Source organism: Beta vulgaris, chromosome 5 (genome assembly GCF_026745355.1).
Source record: "Beta vulgaris subsp. vulgaris cultivar EL10 chromosome 5, EL10.2, whole genome shotgun sequence".
Lineage (NCBI taxonomy): Eukaryota > Viridiplantae > Streptophyta > Magnoliopsida > Caryophyllales > Amaranthaceae > Beta > Beta vulgaris.
Window position 1 is genome coordinate 33,597,091 of NC_079206.1, and position 14,922 is coordinate 33,612,012.

Below are 14,922 nucleotides of genomic sequence, written 5' to 3' on the forward strand. Positions count from 1 at the left end.
TATTCCGATTATCTGTTTCACTCTGTCCATAGGCTTTTTATAGTATTTTTACCTTATTTTCTTATGTCCAGTAGTTTACGCAAGTAGAGTCTAAATATCTAACCTATCTATATCTGCTGGATTTTCAACACTTGAAAACTCAACAACAAATACTCCTATGAAATATCTGATTTTGTGGTTGAGGAAGAGAACAGATAGAAAGAAGGCGGGAGCTAAGCAATGCGGTGTCAAGCATTGACCTTTCCTGGTGTACCCTCCTTATCTTCTCACCATCCTCTCATTACCTGCACTTGGAACCCTTCGTCTCATAATATCCCCATCTCGGGGTTGGGGTTGATCATATTGAACGTGCCTAAAGCTAAAAGAGGTCAGAGGTACTGGCTGATCCCGAGAGCCTACCGTTCCACCTTAAAATTTGAGGAGGACGAGGAAGAGTCGAGTCATGGCTCGAGCTCTGAATCTGATCAGTTGTCGAGGTTTGAAGAAGCAGTGAAGTTGTTTAATGAGAGGGAGTACTATGCTTGTCATGACTTGCTTGAGAGTCTCTGGTTTGATTCCTATGATCCTCGTCGTACCCTTTTTCATGCTCTCCTCCAATGTGCTGTTGGTTTCTATCATCTCTTCAACCAGGTGGGTCCTGTCTTCTTCTCCTCCTTGTTTAATCCCTCTTTCTTATCACCTCTCACCATTTTGGATTTTTGTACTTACATTCGGAGGTGTTTTGTCAAAAAAAAAAAAAAGAACAAGTAATAGACAAGGTGAAAATTGAATCAGTAGCTGTGGCTGAAATTGTAAAAACTGGGCTTGCAGAATCACAAGGGTGCAATGATGGAAATGGGAGAGGGTTTGTGCAAGCTGCGAAAACTGAATTTTGAACGAGGGCCTTTCCATCAATTTGAGCAAGAGATCACTACTGTCCTCAATTTCATCTATCAAACTCAGTTGGAGCTTGCTGCCTGTGAGTTCATTTTTTTAAGAAAAACTATACATCGATGCTTGTTTCTTGTCTGAAAAGAAATTTCCATTTTCACATGTGGTGGAAGTTTTATATAATTAATTTTAGTCTTATACGACACGTGATGGATGCGAAAAAATATATATAAAAATAAACCGTTCATCAAGCTTTTCTAAAGAAAAATTTGACATCATTGCTATTTAAACATCAAATTAATAGGAAAATTTGGTCGGAAACCATCTTCTGAATATAAGGTTTTGCGGGAAACAATCTTTTTAATATAAGTTTTTGCAAGAAACAATCTTTTTTTAAAAAATCGGGCAAAAGAAAATCTTTAAAAAAGTGTGAGAAAAAACCTTACCTATTTTTCGACATTGGCCAAGTATTTTTCGGCATTGACTCATTGAAACCAAACATGTGCAGGGTACGTGACATGTAATGCTTGGTTCCTTTTTCTTCTTTCCCAATTGTATTAGCAAAAAAAGATTTAGTCATTTTATTTATTTGCATGCAAAACATCATATTGTTTAGTCTATTGTTATTGTTATGTTACTCTTTTTCATTCTTTCACTAGTATTTGGGCCCGGACGTTGCTCCGAGTTGGTACTGTTTTACAAATTTGATATACATTTTTTTCCATTCCCATTAAAATATATTAAGGAAAACTCAACATTTAAGATGTACAAATATAATAATATGGATACTTAAAACATGATTAATTAAAAGTTGGTTGAGATGGTAATTGTGTCATATATAATTACAAAAGGTCACAGGTTCAAATCTTGTGCAAGCTAGTTTTACTTTTGTTAATTGACATGACTTGTCACTTGTGTACACATTGGACAATTTTAGTGGAGTAACAGAGGTGTCACGTGGCATGTATACATTGCGTGGAGCTGCCACGTGGCGTGTATACATTGTCACGCACGCCTTTTAATATATTTGTATAGATTTTGTAATATAAAAACTTGTAAAAAAAAAATTTCATCAGTTTTCTTAGGAGTAAATGTACGACATTAATGTGTTAACTCATTTGTAGGAGTTTCATATTTTTTATAGAATAAAATTTATTTTTAAATGTAGGATAAGAGTTTTTGCATGAGAGAGAAGTGCAATGTGGCTGACATATACTTGCCATGCCAGGGCTTGAAAGGAAGCTAGTTGACACGTGGTGGGCTACAATGGTAGCTCACTCGTTTTGATATTATACATTGATATTGATAATATGTTGTCGGATGAAAGATAAGAGTTTTTGCATGAGAGAGAAGTGCAATGTGGCTGACATACTTGCCAGGTCAGGGCTTGAAAGGAGTTGTGCGACACGTGGCGGGCAACAATGATAACTCACACGTTTTGATGATATATATTGATATAGATAGAGAAGACCATTACCTTTTTTTGGGGGAGAGAGACACGAACTCGGATACAAAACTAAATAGATTACGAAAATTTGGAAGTAAAATATGTCAATTTGACTTTCTCTAGAGGAAGGGTATGACGTTTTTGAAAAAATATATTCAAAGGTATTATTTGACAAACAAATATATTTTCTCTGTTATAATATAGTTGCACCGTTTGATATTTTGGAATTATTTATCAACCAACTTTGACAATGTTTCCCTCACTATTATATGATAGTAGAGATTGCTATAACAAAGATATGACCATATTATTTCTTCAATCGGTGTCCATTGACCTTGAATGGGCTTTGGCTTGGACAAGAGATGGTGACCGAGCCATAAGGAAGGACTTCCTTCACTTCATAAGGGCCACTCCATCTTGATTCGAGCTTTCCGGATAAGAGCTTCAATCGTGAGTTGTAGAGGAGGACTTGGTCACCAATATGGAACTCCTTCTTAACAATGTGCTTGTCATGCCAATCTTTGCTCCTAGATTGGTATATGCTTGCACAATCATAAGCGTCCACAAGAAGCTCTTCAAATTCATTAAAATCAAGGAGTCTCTTCTCACCTACACTCTTCAAATCAAAGTTAAGGGCCTTGATTACCCAATGAGTCTTGTGCTCAAGGTACACCGGAAGGTGACAAAACTTCCCGTACACCAACTTGTATGGAGTGGTGCCAATGGGAGTCTTGAAGGCGGTGTGATATGCCCATAACGCATCATCAAGTTTGAGTGACCAATCCTTCCCATTCTTATCCATGGTCTTCTCTAGAATCAACTTGATATCTCTATTTGACACTTCGGCTTTCCCACTTGTTTGAGGGTGGTAAGAGAGACCAACCCTATAATGAACTCCATATTTAGCTAAGAGATCTTGGAATGACTTAGCAAAATGAGAACCCCCACCACTAATAATGGCATGGGGCACGCCAAACCGTTGAAAGATGGTCTTATTGAATAACTTAGTTACAACCTTTGAATCATTGGTGGGGCTTGCAAGACATTCAACCCATTTTGAGACATAATGCACCATAAGAAGATTGTAGAGGTTGCCACAAGAGGAAGGAAAGGGTCCCATAAATTCAATTGCCAATACATCAAATACCTCAAACTCTTGAAATTTCTTCCCTCTTGTAAATATTCTCGTTTCTTTGACAATGATCACAAGTTTTAACAAAAGCCTATGAATCCTTGAAGAGGGTGGGCCAAATCAAACCACTTTGAAGAACCTTGACGACGGTCTTGTTTGATCCCATGTGCCCTCCACAAGGGTATGAGTGACACATCTCAAGAACCCCTTTCATCTCTTAATTAGGAACACCTCCTATACAAGCCATCAGAACACCCTTGTAAAGCAAGGGCTCATCCCATATATAATACCTTGAATCATGCTTGAGCTTGCGCCTTTGTTGTGGTATAAATTTGGAGGGAACTGCACCACAAGCTAGTAAATTCACAATATCGGCAAACCAAGGGAGGTCCTTGCTCTCAATAGCATACAAGGCATCATCATGAAGATCTTCATTAATGGGAGCATCATCCATGCCAAGCCCCATAGGCTCCAATCTATAGAGGTGGTCCGCAACCACATCCTCACATCCCTTCTTATCTCTCACCTCTATTCAAATTCTTGAAGGAGAAAGACCTATCGAATCAACCTCGGTTTAGTATCTTTCTTAGACATTAAGTACTTCGGTGCCGAATGATTGGTGTACACAATAGTCTTGGACCCAATGAGGTATGATATGAACTTCTCAAAGGCGTACACCACCGCCAATAACTCCTTCTCGGTGGTAGTGTCGTTGCATTGTGTATCATTGAGAGTCTTGCTAGCATAGTATATGACCTGAGTCTTCCCTTCTTTCTTTTCACCGAGGACCACTCCAATAGCATTATCACTTGCATCACACATGAGTTCAAAGGGAAGTGTCCATTATGGTGGTTGGACAATTGGAACGAAGGTGAGAGCTTCTTTAATCCTACAAAAAGCATCTAGGCACACATCATCAAATACAAACTCACTCTTCTTCTGGAGAAGAGCAGTGAGAGGTTTGGTGATTTTAGAGAAATCTTTAATAAACCTCCGGTAGATGATGGCATAGCCTAAAAAATATCGCACCCCCTTAACCGTAGTTGGAGGTGGAAGTCTCTCAATCACCTCAACCTTGGCCTTGTCAACTTTAATACCTTTGGATGACACTTTATGTCCAAGAATAATGCCTTCTTGAACCATAAAGCGACATTTCTCCCAATTAAGGACAAGGTTGGACCTCTCACATCCTCCAAACATCGAGTGAGATTAGACAAACAAACATCAAATGAAGAACTTCATATAGAAAAATCATCCATAAACACTTCTATGTTATCTTCAATCATGTCGGTAAAAATTGCCTTCATACAACGTTGAAAAGTTGCCGGTGCATTACATAACCCAAATGACACACTACGATTAGCATACGTATCATAAGGGCAAGTGAAAGTCGTTTTTCTTGATCCTCCGGGTGAATGTGGATTTGGAAGAACCCGGAGTAACCATCTAGATAACAAAAATAGTTATGCACCGTCAATCTTTCCAACATTTGATCAATGAAAGGCAATGGAAAATGATCATGCCAGGTGGAGACATTTAATTTTCAATAATCAATGCACATTCTCCACCCTGTAAAGGTACTAGTGGGGATGAGTTCGACAACATCATTGCGAATCACCGTCCTGCCCCTCTTTTTAGGGACTACTTGCACCGGGGATACCCATTTACTATCCGAAATAGAATAATTAATCCCCGAAGCAAGTAGTTTTAGGAACTCCTTTTTCACAACTTCCATCATGGAAAGATTCGATTTCCTTTGCCTCCCTCTTGAAGGCTTCGCTTCATATTCTAGAAGAATGCGATGCATACAAAGAGTTGGGATAATCCCCTTCAAATCATCAATCATATAGCCTAACACACACTTATGCAATCACAACACATCAAGCAATTTAGAGATTTGTTCTTGGCTCAATTAGACATTTACAATAACGGGATACGTAGAGGAAGGAATATATTTAAGGTTCGAAGGTAGAGGTTTTTAATTCTACCTCCGGAACCTTAGTATCACTTTTTGAATAATTTTGCCTCTTTCTCATCAATAGCCAAGAACACATCTTCAAATGGTTCAAGAGTTGGGGTGGAGTCAAGTATCTCAACTATTGACTTCACCTCATCACTTCCACAATCATAATCACCAATCAATGCAAGAGCAAGAAAATCATTATCATAAGCATGCATGGGGTTGGGTAACATCATAATCACTTGTTTCAATTCTGAAGCAATCATCCGTAGACATTTCATGATTTGTGAGAGGTTGAGTTCAATCTTATCATCTCCTAACCTCAAGGTTAGCTTGCCATTTTTAACATCAATAATCGCCCCCGTCTTATCTATGAATGGTCTACCTAGGATGATTGGAACATTTGGATCTTCATCCATTTCAAGTACCACAAAGTCCACGGGAATATAGATTTTTCCTACCCTCAGGGGGACATCTTATAACTTTCCTATAAGCATCTTAACCAATCTATTGGCCAATTGAAGTGAAATGTGAGTGGGCTTCAACTCTCCTAAGTTCAATCTTTTGCAAACGGAGTGTGGCCTCAAGCTAGCACTAGCTCCTAAGTCACATAAAGCTCGGTCAATGGTCATGTCACCAATAGCACGTGTTATATCAAAACTACTGGGGTCCTTCAACTTAGTGGACAACTTGTTTTGAATTATAGCACTACGACTCTCGGTCAAGTTAATGGTGTCCACACTATCTAAGACCCTCTTTTTGGATAGGATATCTTTTAAGAACTTATCATAAGTTGATATTTGTTTTAGTGCTTCGGTGAATGAGTTATTAACATGGAGTTTTTCAAGACTTCAAGGAACTTGGCAAATTGATCATCAAGCTTAGAAGTAGCAAGCCTACTTGGGTAGGGGAGTTTTGCTACGTAAGGAGGTGGAGCGATTGTGACTAGCTCATCATCTTTGGCTTTTGGTGGTGGTGGTGTGTGTGTGTGTGTGTGTGGGGGGGGGGGTCATCATCTTTCTCATCTCCATCATCAATCAAGTCATTGTCATTTGTTTGTCCTATTTCCTTGCCTTACCCCCATTTACACACATATCCCCCAATTTTCTACAACTCTTAGTGATTATAGCATGGGCTTGTTCATTGGGATTTATACATTGACTTAGGAGTTGGATAGTGGAATCACTTTTCATAGAACCCACCATTTGAGCCAATTAAGTTTCAAGCATTTTATTATGAACTTGTATTTGTTTTATGCTTTCTCTCAACTCACTAGTCTCTTTAGCTTGATTTGTCATGAAGGTTTGCATCATACTCTCTAGACTAGTGGTGGTGGTGATGGGCGGTCCCAATTGAAGAGGTGCTTGTTTAGGGGAGTTATAGTTAGGCCTTTGGTTTCCTTAAAACCCCAGGGGAGGTCCAACATTTGAATATTGGCCTTGATTAGGATAGGAGCCGCATAATTGACCTTAGTTGTGTCCATATTGGCCTTGGCTTTGATTAACATTTTGACCCGCATTTTGAAATCCATTTTGATTAGAGCTTTGACCTTTGTTCTTTCACCCAAAATGGGTTATTACGCCAACCCATATTAAAGGTGTTAGAATATGGGTCAAAATTTTGGTTTAGGGAATTGACTTGTTCCATGGAGGAAGGAAAAGTGATGTTAGAGTCCACAAAGTTGCATTGGGTAGAATAGTAGTCATATGCTCCACAAGTATCACAAATTAAAACAATAAATGTATGGGCATGTTAGTATGACCGGAATGAGGGGTGTTCCCATAACTATTCACATGAGACATGTTAGGAGGGGACACGAGTTGGGGTTTTGGGTGTGACCAAGCATGGAAACATTAGATGAGGAGGGGGACATAGTTGATGATTTTAATTGATTAACTAAAGCATCTACTTTAGAAGTAAAAGTAAATCAATGTTATAAACTTTGTACCTTCCACCTCTCTTGGAGGTTGAAGCGCGTTCCCCTTTGTTCCAATCTCGATCATTTTGAACCATATTTTCAATTGCTTGAAGAGCTTCATCTGGCCCTTCATCGTTATGGGTCCACCTGCTCCCGCATTTAGACTCATCTTGTTGTGAGAAGAATGTCCATTGTAGAAATGATGGAGTTGCATCTCCTTCCCCATGTCATGGTGTGGACACTCCCCAAAAGGCTTTTGAATCTCTTCCATGCTTCATTTAGACTCTCACATTCATTATCCTTGAATGTCACAATCTTAGCTCTCATTTCGACCATCTTTTGCAATGAATAAAATTGGCCCAAGAAAGCTTTGGTGACTTCTTCCCGTGTGGTGAGCGAGTTAGGAGGTAAATCCATGAGCCAACGTGATCCTTCATCCCTTAAGGAGAACTTGAACATGCTTAGGCAGATGATGTCTTGTACTGCATTGTGCTTCAACGTTGAGCAAAACTCAAGAAACTTCCTCAAGTGCTCTGGAAAGCATTCATGGCAACTAACCCCAAATTGATTATTTGAGATGAGTTGAATGAAAGCCGATTTGAACTCAAAATCATTTGCTTGTGGTGGGTGCAACAATGACACTTGTTGGAGTATATGCCAGAGCACCATAATCCCTCAAACTTCGGTTCTTTACTTCCCCCATTTCTTGCTCAAATTCCTCGTAACTTGAGGAAATTGTAGAACTTCGAGGACTTTAAATAGTGGAGGTAGGATACGATTGCTCTTGCACTCTCTTGCCTCTCAACCCTCTTATTATAGCTTTTACGGTTCTCTCAAGTCCCCTATCAAATGGAATAAGGGGCAAGACACGATTGCTTCTTGGCATACAAGACCACAAGCCTCAAGAGGGGTACTCAAACCACTTAGCAAGCAAAGGACACCAACATACAAACAACAAAAGAACAAGAAAAGAAAAATAAAGACTTAGACTCACAGGCAAAACTACTACTCAATGAAAATACGCTAATCCCCGACAACGGCGCCAATTTGAACGAGGAAAAACTAGGTCGTTACTAACTCCTCTAATGTCAAATAAAAACCTAATTATCCATCTAAACTAGTTAAGTGGTAAGCAAGCGTCAAACCATAAGGGTCGAAGGTCTCACTAAGATATAATCGCTAAGAGTAAGCTAAGTCGAACAAATGGTCAAGTTTTGGTTAAACTAAGTGATTAAAACTATTGGAATCAAATTAGGAAAAACACTAGGAATGGGAAATCACCACAATCATAGTTCACATTTAACAACCAAGTAGAGACAAGGGGGTTCACATGCATTGGGTATATGCAAAGGGAATAAATAAACCTGATGAACACCTCTAAAATCGTTGTTAGGGAGTTTAGAGTCCTAATTATGGCAACAAAACCTATGTTTCGAGGTGTTATCACCTAACTTGGTCAAGTTAGGAATTTAAATCAAATCCAAGTTAATACCAATCAACAAGTGATGCGTAACAACTAATCAATAAATCACGAAGGTCATCCACATAAAAGTAAACCATTAAATGGGTAGCAAAGGATCAAAAGGTGATGGAGCTCACATCAACTAAGTCACAAATCAACATCAAAGATTGAAATTGCACAAATCCCAAGCATAACCAACCTAATAAACTCTACTAATGAAAATAGGATGCAGACAATAGTTGGGCTACTTCCAATCCTAGTTAATGAACTACTCACTACACATTATAGTACTAAACATCCTAAAGATGGAAAAACTAGCAATAAATCACCAATCTAAAAATAGCAAAAACCAAAAGATCAATGATTAAAGTAAAAACAAAGCAAAATCTAGTGAACAAACAAGAATAAGGAGAAAATGAAAAACTTTAATCTAGATTAACTATTAAGCATGAAGACTAAACAATGAAAACATGAAACTAACAAATTAGAAATGCATAAAAACAATGAGAAAGAAAGGATTACTAAGGAAACACGAAACTTCAAAGAAATTGTCACTTTTTCATTGATTTTCAATTTCCAAATTACACATCTTGAGCAAAATTTTCTCTCTCCTAAGCTAGTAAATAAGATTAGGGTTCTAAAAATCTGGATCCTTTTCAAAATAGGGTAGAGGAGTATTTATACCCCTTATAATCACAGAAGTCGTAAAAGAAAAGAAATCCCGAAAAAAGGCACAAAGACCAGTGACCTGGGCAGGCTTGACAGGGCACGGGCGGGCTGTTGGAAGGAGCCTGGGTGAGCCAGTTATAGTGCCCGGGAGATGCAGGTTAGGTAGGCCCGAGCTTGTACCCCCAGCGTGCGCCAATTTTCACAGATGCAGAATGTCTAGCCCTGGATGAACCTGGGCGAGCGACCTGGCCCGGGCAGGCTGTCTAGAGCTCGGGCGAAGTGCTTTGCTCGGGCGGTCCTTGGGCTTTCCGGGCAAGCTTCTTCCTCCCTTCTTCCCCTTTTTGCTCCCCTCTAAGCTAGTAGGAGCTTGAGTTTCTACACATCAAAGATTAAATATAAGAGTAGGGGAGGGAGATGCAAATACATGTACACATGTGCTAAGAGAGAGTTAGATAGAAAAAAGGTGAAATTAAGGAAAAAGGAAACTAAAATGCAAAATAAAACAAGTAAAATAGCCTAAAATCTACCCTAAGAGTGAGATAAATCTCACTCATCATGGAATAAGGCTGCTTTGGCAAAATATGGCTGGACAATCACAACAAAGCAATATAATCTTAGGGTGAAGTGGGTACATGAGGTTTACATAAAAGGTCATGATTGGTGGGATGATGATCCACCACAGGGCAATTACTGGTATTGGAAGCAGGTTTACAAGATTAAAAACATATTAAAATAATGGTATAGTCAACAAAGGTGAAGGATATGGATAGATTTAGCATTAATACAATATATATCAGAAGATGATTATTGATGATGAATCAATATACTGGGATAAGCTCATTTGGAATAGAATGTCTATTTCAAAGCATAGGATGATCATTTGGCTTGTGATGCATCAGAGACTTAGAACAGCTGATAAACTTGTTCAACTTGGGGTGATGGATTTAAATCCTTATCTATTATGTGCTGGTGGGCAGGAAAGTCGTTATCATTTGTTTTTTCAATGTACATATGCAACACAATGCCTTGCAATGGTGAAGATTTGGTTAAAGCTCTCCTTTGTTCATAAACTGCTTCAAAGACAAAATTGCTTCGCGCAAATAAGTAGAATATCAGGCTTCCGAAAGTAGATAATAATAGTTGTTTTTAGTGGCCTTGTTTATTAATTGTTGTAGGATCGTAATGAAGCAACTAGAAACCTGAAATTGTCTTCAACAAATTAAAAGAGCTAGTACAATTAAGAGTAAGCTTGTGCTTCTAAAGAAAATTACTCATAGAGATAAAATGTGGATATAAAGAGTGATTACTTGATTTGTATAGTTATCTTTGCACTGCAGATATTGAGGGGGCCAACCTAATTTGGCTGTTTTTGGAGTGTGTATAGGTTGTCAATGGTTCTTTTTGTGATTTATACTAATGCTTACATAGCAAAAAAAGTTGATAATTTAGGTACTTTTTGACAAATAAAGTGATTACATGGAGTATAAATTATTTGTACCACGAGGATTTGATATTTAGTTTTCTGTAGATTTATTCTAAATACACATATTGCTCAAAAAAGTTACTTGGATTATTAAAAGGTTGATCAAATATCTTTTCCAAAGTTTGTGAAAGGCTAAACAAGAAGCAAAATTTTGGGACTATGTAATTTTGAAAACTATATGTCAACTACCTTATTTGATACAATAACTTTAGGGATGGTATCTAGTATTAAGATTAAATCCTGTCTAAATCATTATTCTTTGTGCTTTCTACCCTCATTAACAAGAGTACTTTTATTAGATTTGATACACCGAATGCACATATATGACACAGGTAATGAAGATTTTTGCCTAACAATGGAACAAACGGAAAGGTCATACCAACTTCTAGAAGGGTATGGTGCTGGACAATGCCTATATGTCCTTGAAGAAAGCGATAATGGTTACAACAATGACAAGTCATACCTCGTGTTTGATCCTAAGAAATCCTACAGTGCCACAAACCTTCCACCAACACGGGTTAAGCTTCCCATCTTAGAAGCAACTCAAAACCATCTCATGGCTTTTGAAAATTGTTAGTTTCTATGATCAAGGTCTAAATTTATATTGATATAGATACGAGTAATCCTTTTATGGATGGAATATTATAGGTGTTTTCAAGGATAAAAATAATGAGAGTAACTCAATTTTTTATCCAATTACTTGATTCGGGAACCAGTTACTGTATACTAATATGTAATATAATTTCCCAATTTAGGTATAATAGTGGTGTCATTCATCTTTTTTTTAAATCAAATGACTTGAAATAAACAAGAACATTTTAAAGAATCCACATGAATATGGCCATGGGCAACCACCTTGCTGATAGAAAGTAAGTTGCACTTGAAATCTTGTACCAAAAAAAACATCTCCTAAGTACCCAATTAGGTAACAAACAAAGTACCCCCTATTGTAACTAATTTGACAAAACAATTAGGTGAACTAAGAGAAATATGTTCAACCATTTTCTTGACATATTCCAAACATGTAATATATTTGTCTAACAACAACCTTATTTGCATAAATTGAATACAATTACCAAATACAACCTAAACAAACTTCACTACTAAAGCCTCTTAAGGGACAATTAGAAAACATAGAAAACAACCAAAATACAAAGTGGTGAAAGCCAAGTAGGTAGTAAATCCTCCATTTATTGACCCTTGTTGGTTGGGGTGGCTTTGCTTGAACTGCCAACAAGGTGTAATCGAGGCAAAGCAACCATTGGACTTGATTTGCTTATAGGAGATAGAGTGAAAGCTAGGGTGGTAAATATTAACAACCTCCTTAACCTGTAAATTGTTAAAGACAAAGGAAGAAGTGGAAGTATATAGACGTCATGAGGTAACTGGAGAGATATTGTGAGTTGCTCACAAGTATCTTGAATCATCAAACATGACTCGGGTATCATGCTAGGATTTTGAAGTGTTAAAATGAATTATCGCTGACATAAACTAGGAGTGAACTACAGTAAATCTAAAAAACAACTAACAACAACTAGACCCCGAGAACACCAACCCTGCCCCCACTTACTTCTCCTTCCCTTATCGAACAATTTGAATACCTTTATGATTTGAATAACTCTGAACTATTTTTTATCTCTCTTTGCTCGTTGTGATTTGAATGGTTTGTGGTAAGACGGTTTGATCCTCCCAAGGGAGACTTGACTATACTTGTTAGCAAAAAAAATCTACTAGTGAGGTTATTTGAGCCTAATGGACTAACATCTTTTTAGTCTTTCTTTTCATGTGTGATGCTCTTCCTTGGTTATTATTCTCTAGAACTTGCATTGATACTCCTCGAGACCGCATTGACTTGTTTATGCATTGAATATGATTGAGGCAAATGTTGTTTCTAAGCTACATGGCCAAATGCTACCCAAATTGATTATTCCCCTTTTATCACCCCTCTGAGCCTAGCCTGTTTCTTTTGATTAACTACATATTTAGCCCTTTACCTTGTCCTACCTAGCGGATTGTGAAGCTATGTTGAAGAAGTTAAGTGTGACATTGGACATATTCTGTGGTGATGATTCTTTGCATATAACGTAGTCCCGTAGCGGTGGAGAGTGAGAAGATGTGCAAGCTTATGGTAGGATATAGTCAATGGAATGGAGCCTTGAGCGACTATTTGACCTTTTTATACACATGAGTGTTGTGTGCACGACTAGAGTGAGGGTTATCATGTATGGTCAAGGCAAGCTTGGGGGAGCAAAGTGGAACTATTGGTTGTCGAGTCCCAATTATGAGATCTAGGACTTGGATTGAATAATTTTGTGTTTATTCCCTTCATGGTTTCATTTTCACATTGAAGATTGATTTGAAAACCTTGTTGTGTGTGTGCTTGAAGAATTTTTGTCTTACTTTTCCCTATGTTCCATGTTGGATAGCTTGAGGACAAGCATTAGTTTAGCTTGGAGGAGTTTGATAAGTCGGTTTTTAGTTGCATATAGGTAGGTATTAAGTCTCATTTTCGTGAAGATTTTAGTGCATCTTAGGTCTAATTGCATGTTTTGGGCATTCTTTTGAACCATTGTGTTATTTCGAGATACTTTTGGGTTTTTCATGTGATTTTTAGGTTATTGAGGCCGATTGTAACTAAGAGAAGCTAATGTGGTTCGTAGATGGTCTAGATTGCGGTTTTCGGATGCGAGAAGATAAGTTTGAGTGCGTTGGAGTTGAAGGAACGATGATATTGAAGATTATTTTCTTTGTGGGACCAAGCAGAATCTCGCTTGCCCACAAGGCGCACGCCTAAGCGAGATCTCGCTTGTCCGTGCATAATTGCAAATCAAATCTTCAAAACCTTCTGTTTTGCGCGCGTGCCTAAGCAGAATTCTGCTTGCCCGTGCACGATCTTGCATGCCTGTGCAACTTCTCGCTCGGCCATGCACGCTGTTGCCCGACTATTTTCGCGACTTTTAATTATTTCTTTTTTTAGTTTAAGGAGGCATTATTATGTTTTGTTAAACAAACTTTTGAGCACTTTTTCATTATTAGAGAATATATTATTACTTTTAGAGAGCTTTTGAGAGAAGGACTCCATTATTGAATCTTGAATTCTACAAGTTTGATCCATTCAAGTAAAGACTAAGTTTTTCTAATCTCTTATTTTCCTTTATTATTATTATGTCTTTCAATTTATTTATCAATTGCTTTGTTGTTTCAATTATGAGTGAGTAGTTTTATAATCTAGGGTTAAGTTAATCCCTAGCAATGATTAATATATGAAACCCTCCCATAATCCCAATTTGATGTGATTAATTGTTCTTGCTTGATTGAATTGTTCTTATTTTCATTATCATACTAGGGATATGTGATTTTGAATTGATTCCTTATGTCTTGTTTTCAATGGGAATTGAATCTAGATGGATTTGTTGATTTTAATCAAGAGTATGAATATCTCTATGGGAATAATTAGATAGGATTACTAGGAATTTATTTGTGATGCCATGTTTTAATGTCTCTTTCTTGCATGATACCATGGGAATATGCTTGATTGCTTGTTTAGAGTAGCCATTGGTACTCGGGAGAGATCTTTGGTAGTTATAGAGTGCATTACTCCTTTTGAATCATTGATTATGTTTATTGGGATGGAAGTTATTCATGTTTTATTCATGCTAGTGGGGATACTTAATTCTAGATGTATTTATTGGTTGATTATACCTTGTGTGTTCTTAGTAGTTGTCATAATTTAGCATTATTATTAGTTCAACACCTTTTTCATCATTGCTTGTCACTTTTTTAGTTAAATTGAGTCGGGATTTTTAGTGTTTGATATCGTTTGTCCCTGTGGATTCGACCTTGACTTACCCTGCTACATAGTTAGGAGGACTAGTTATGAATTTATTTTTGTTAGGTGCACGACACGCCTATCAAAGATAGCATCAACAAACAATTTCTCATGAAGTTACTATAACACTAAGTTCGCGCATTATGAACCAT

The 14,922-nt window shown here is 37.6% G+C and overlaps 1 protein-coding gene across 4 annotated transcripts; it reads left to right on the plus strand.

Annotated features, from left to right (window-relative positions):
- The first annotated feature begins 84 nt into the window (after positions 1-84).
- Positions 85-13,997, plus strand: LOC104893775 (hypothetical protein). 4 transcript variants are annotated; one of them, XM_048644585.2, is made up of 3 exons: positions 85-630; positions 811-958; positions 13,602-13,997. In XM_048644585.2, the coding sequence occupies exons 1-3, from the start codon at positions 220-222 to the stop codon at positions 13,733-13,735; spliced, it is 693 nt and encodes a 230-aa protein (XP_048500542.2). In that variant the 5' UTR covers positions 85-219; the 3' UTR covers positions 13,736-13,997. The 4 variants fall into 4 exon arrangements, with proteins under 4 accessions (XP_048500542.2, XP_048500543.1, XP_019105180.2 ...); XM_048644586.2 differs by lacking the exon at positions 13,602-13,997 and adding an exon at positions 11,241-11,702 and having other exon boundaries at positions 98-630; XM_019249635.3 differs by lacking the exon at positions 13,602-13,997 and adding an exon at positions 1,379-1,983 and having other exon boundaries at positions 98-630.
- The last annotated feature ends 925 nt before the right edge of the window (positions 13,998-14,922 follow it).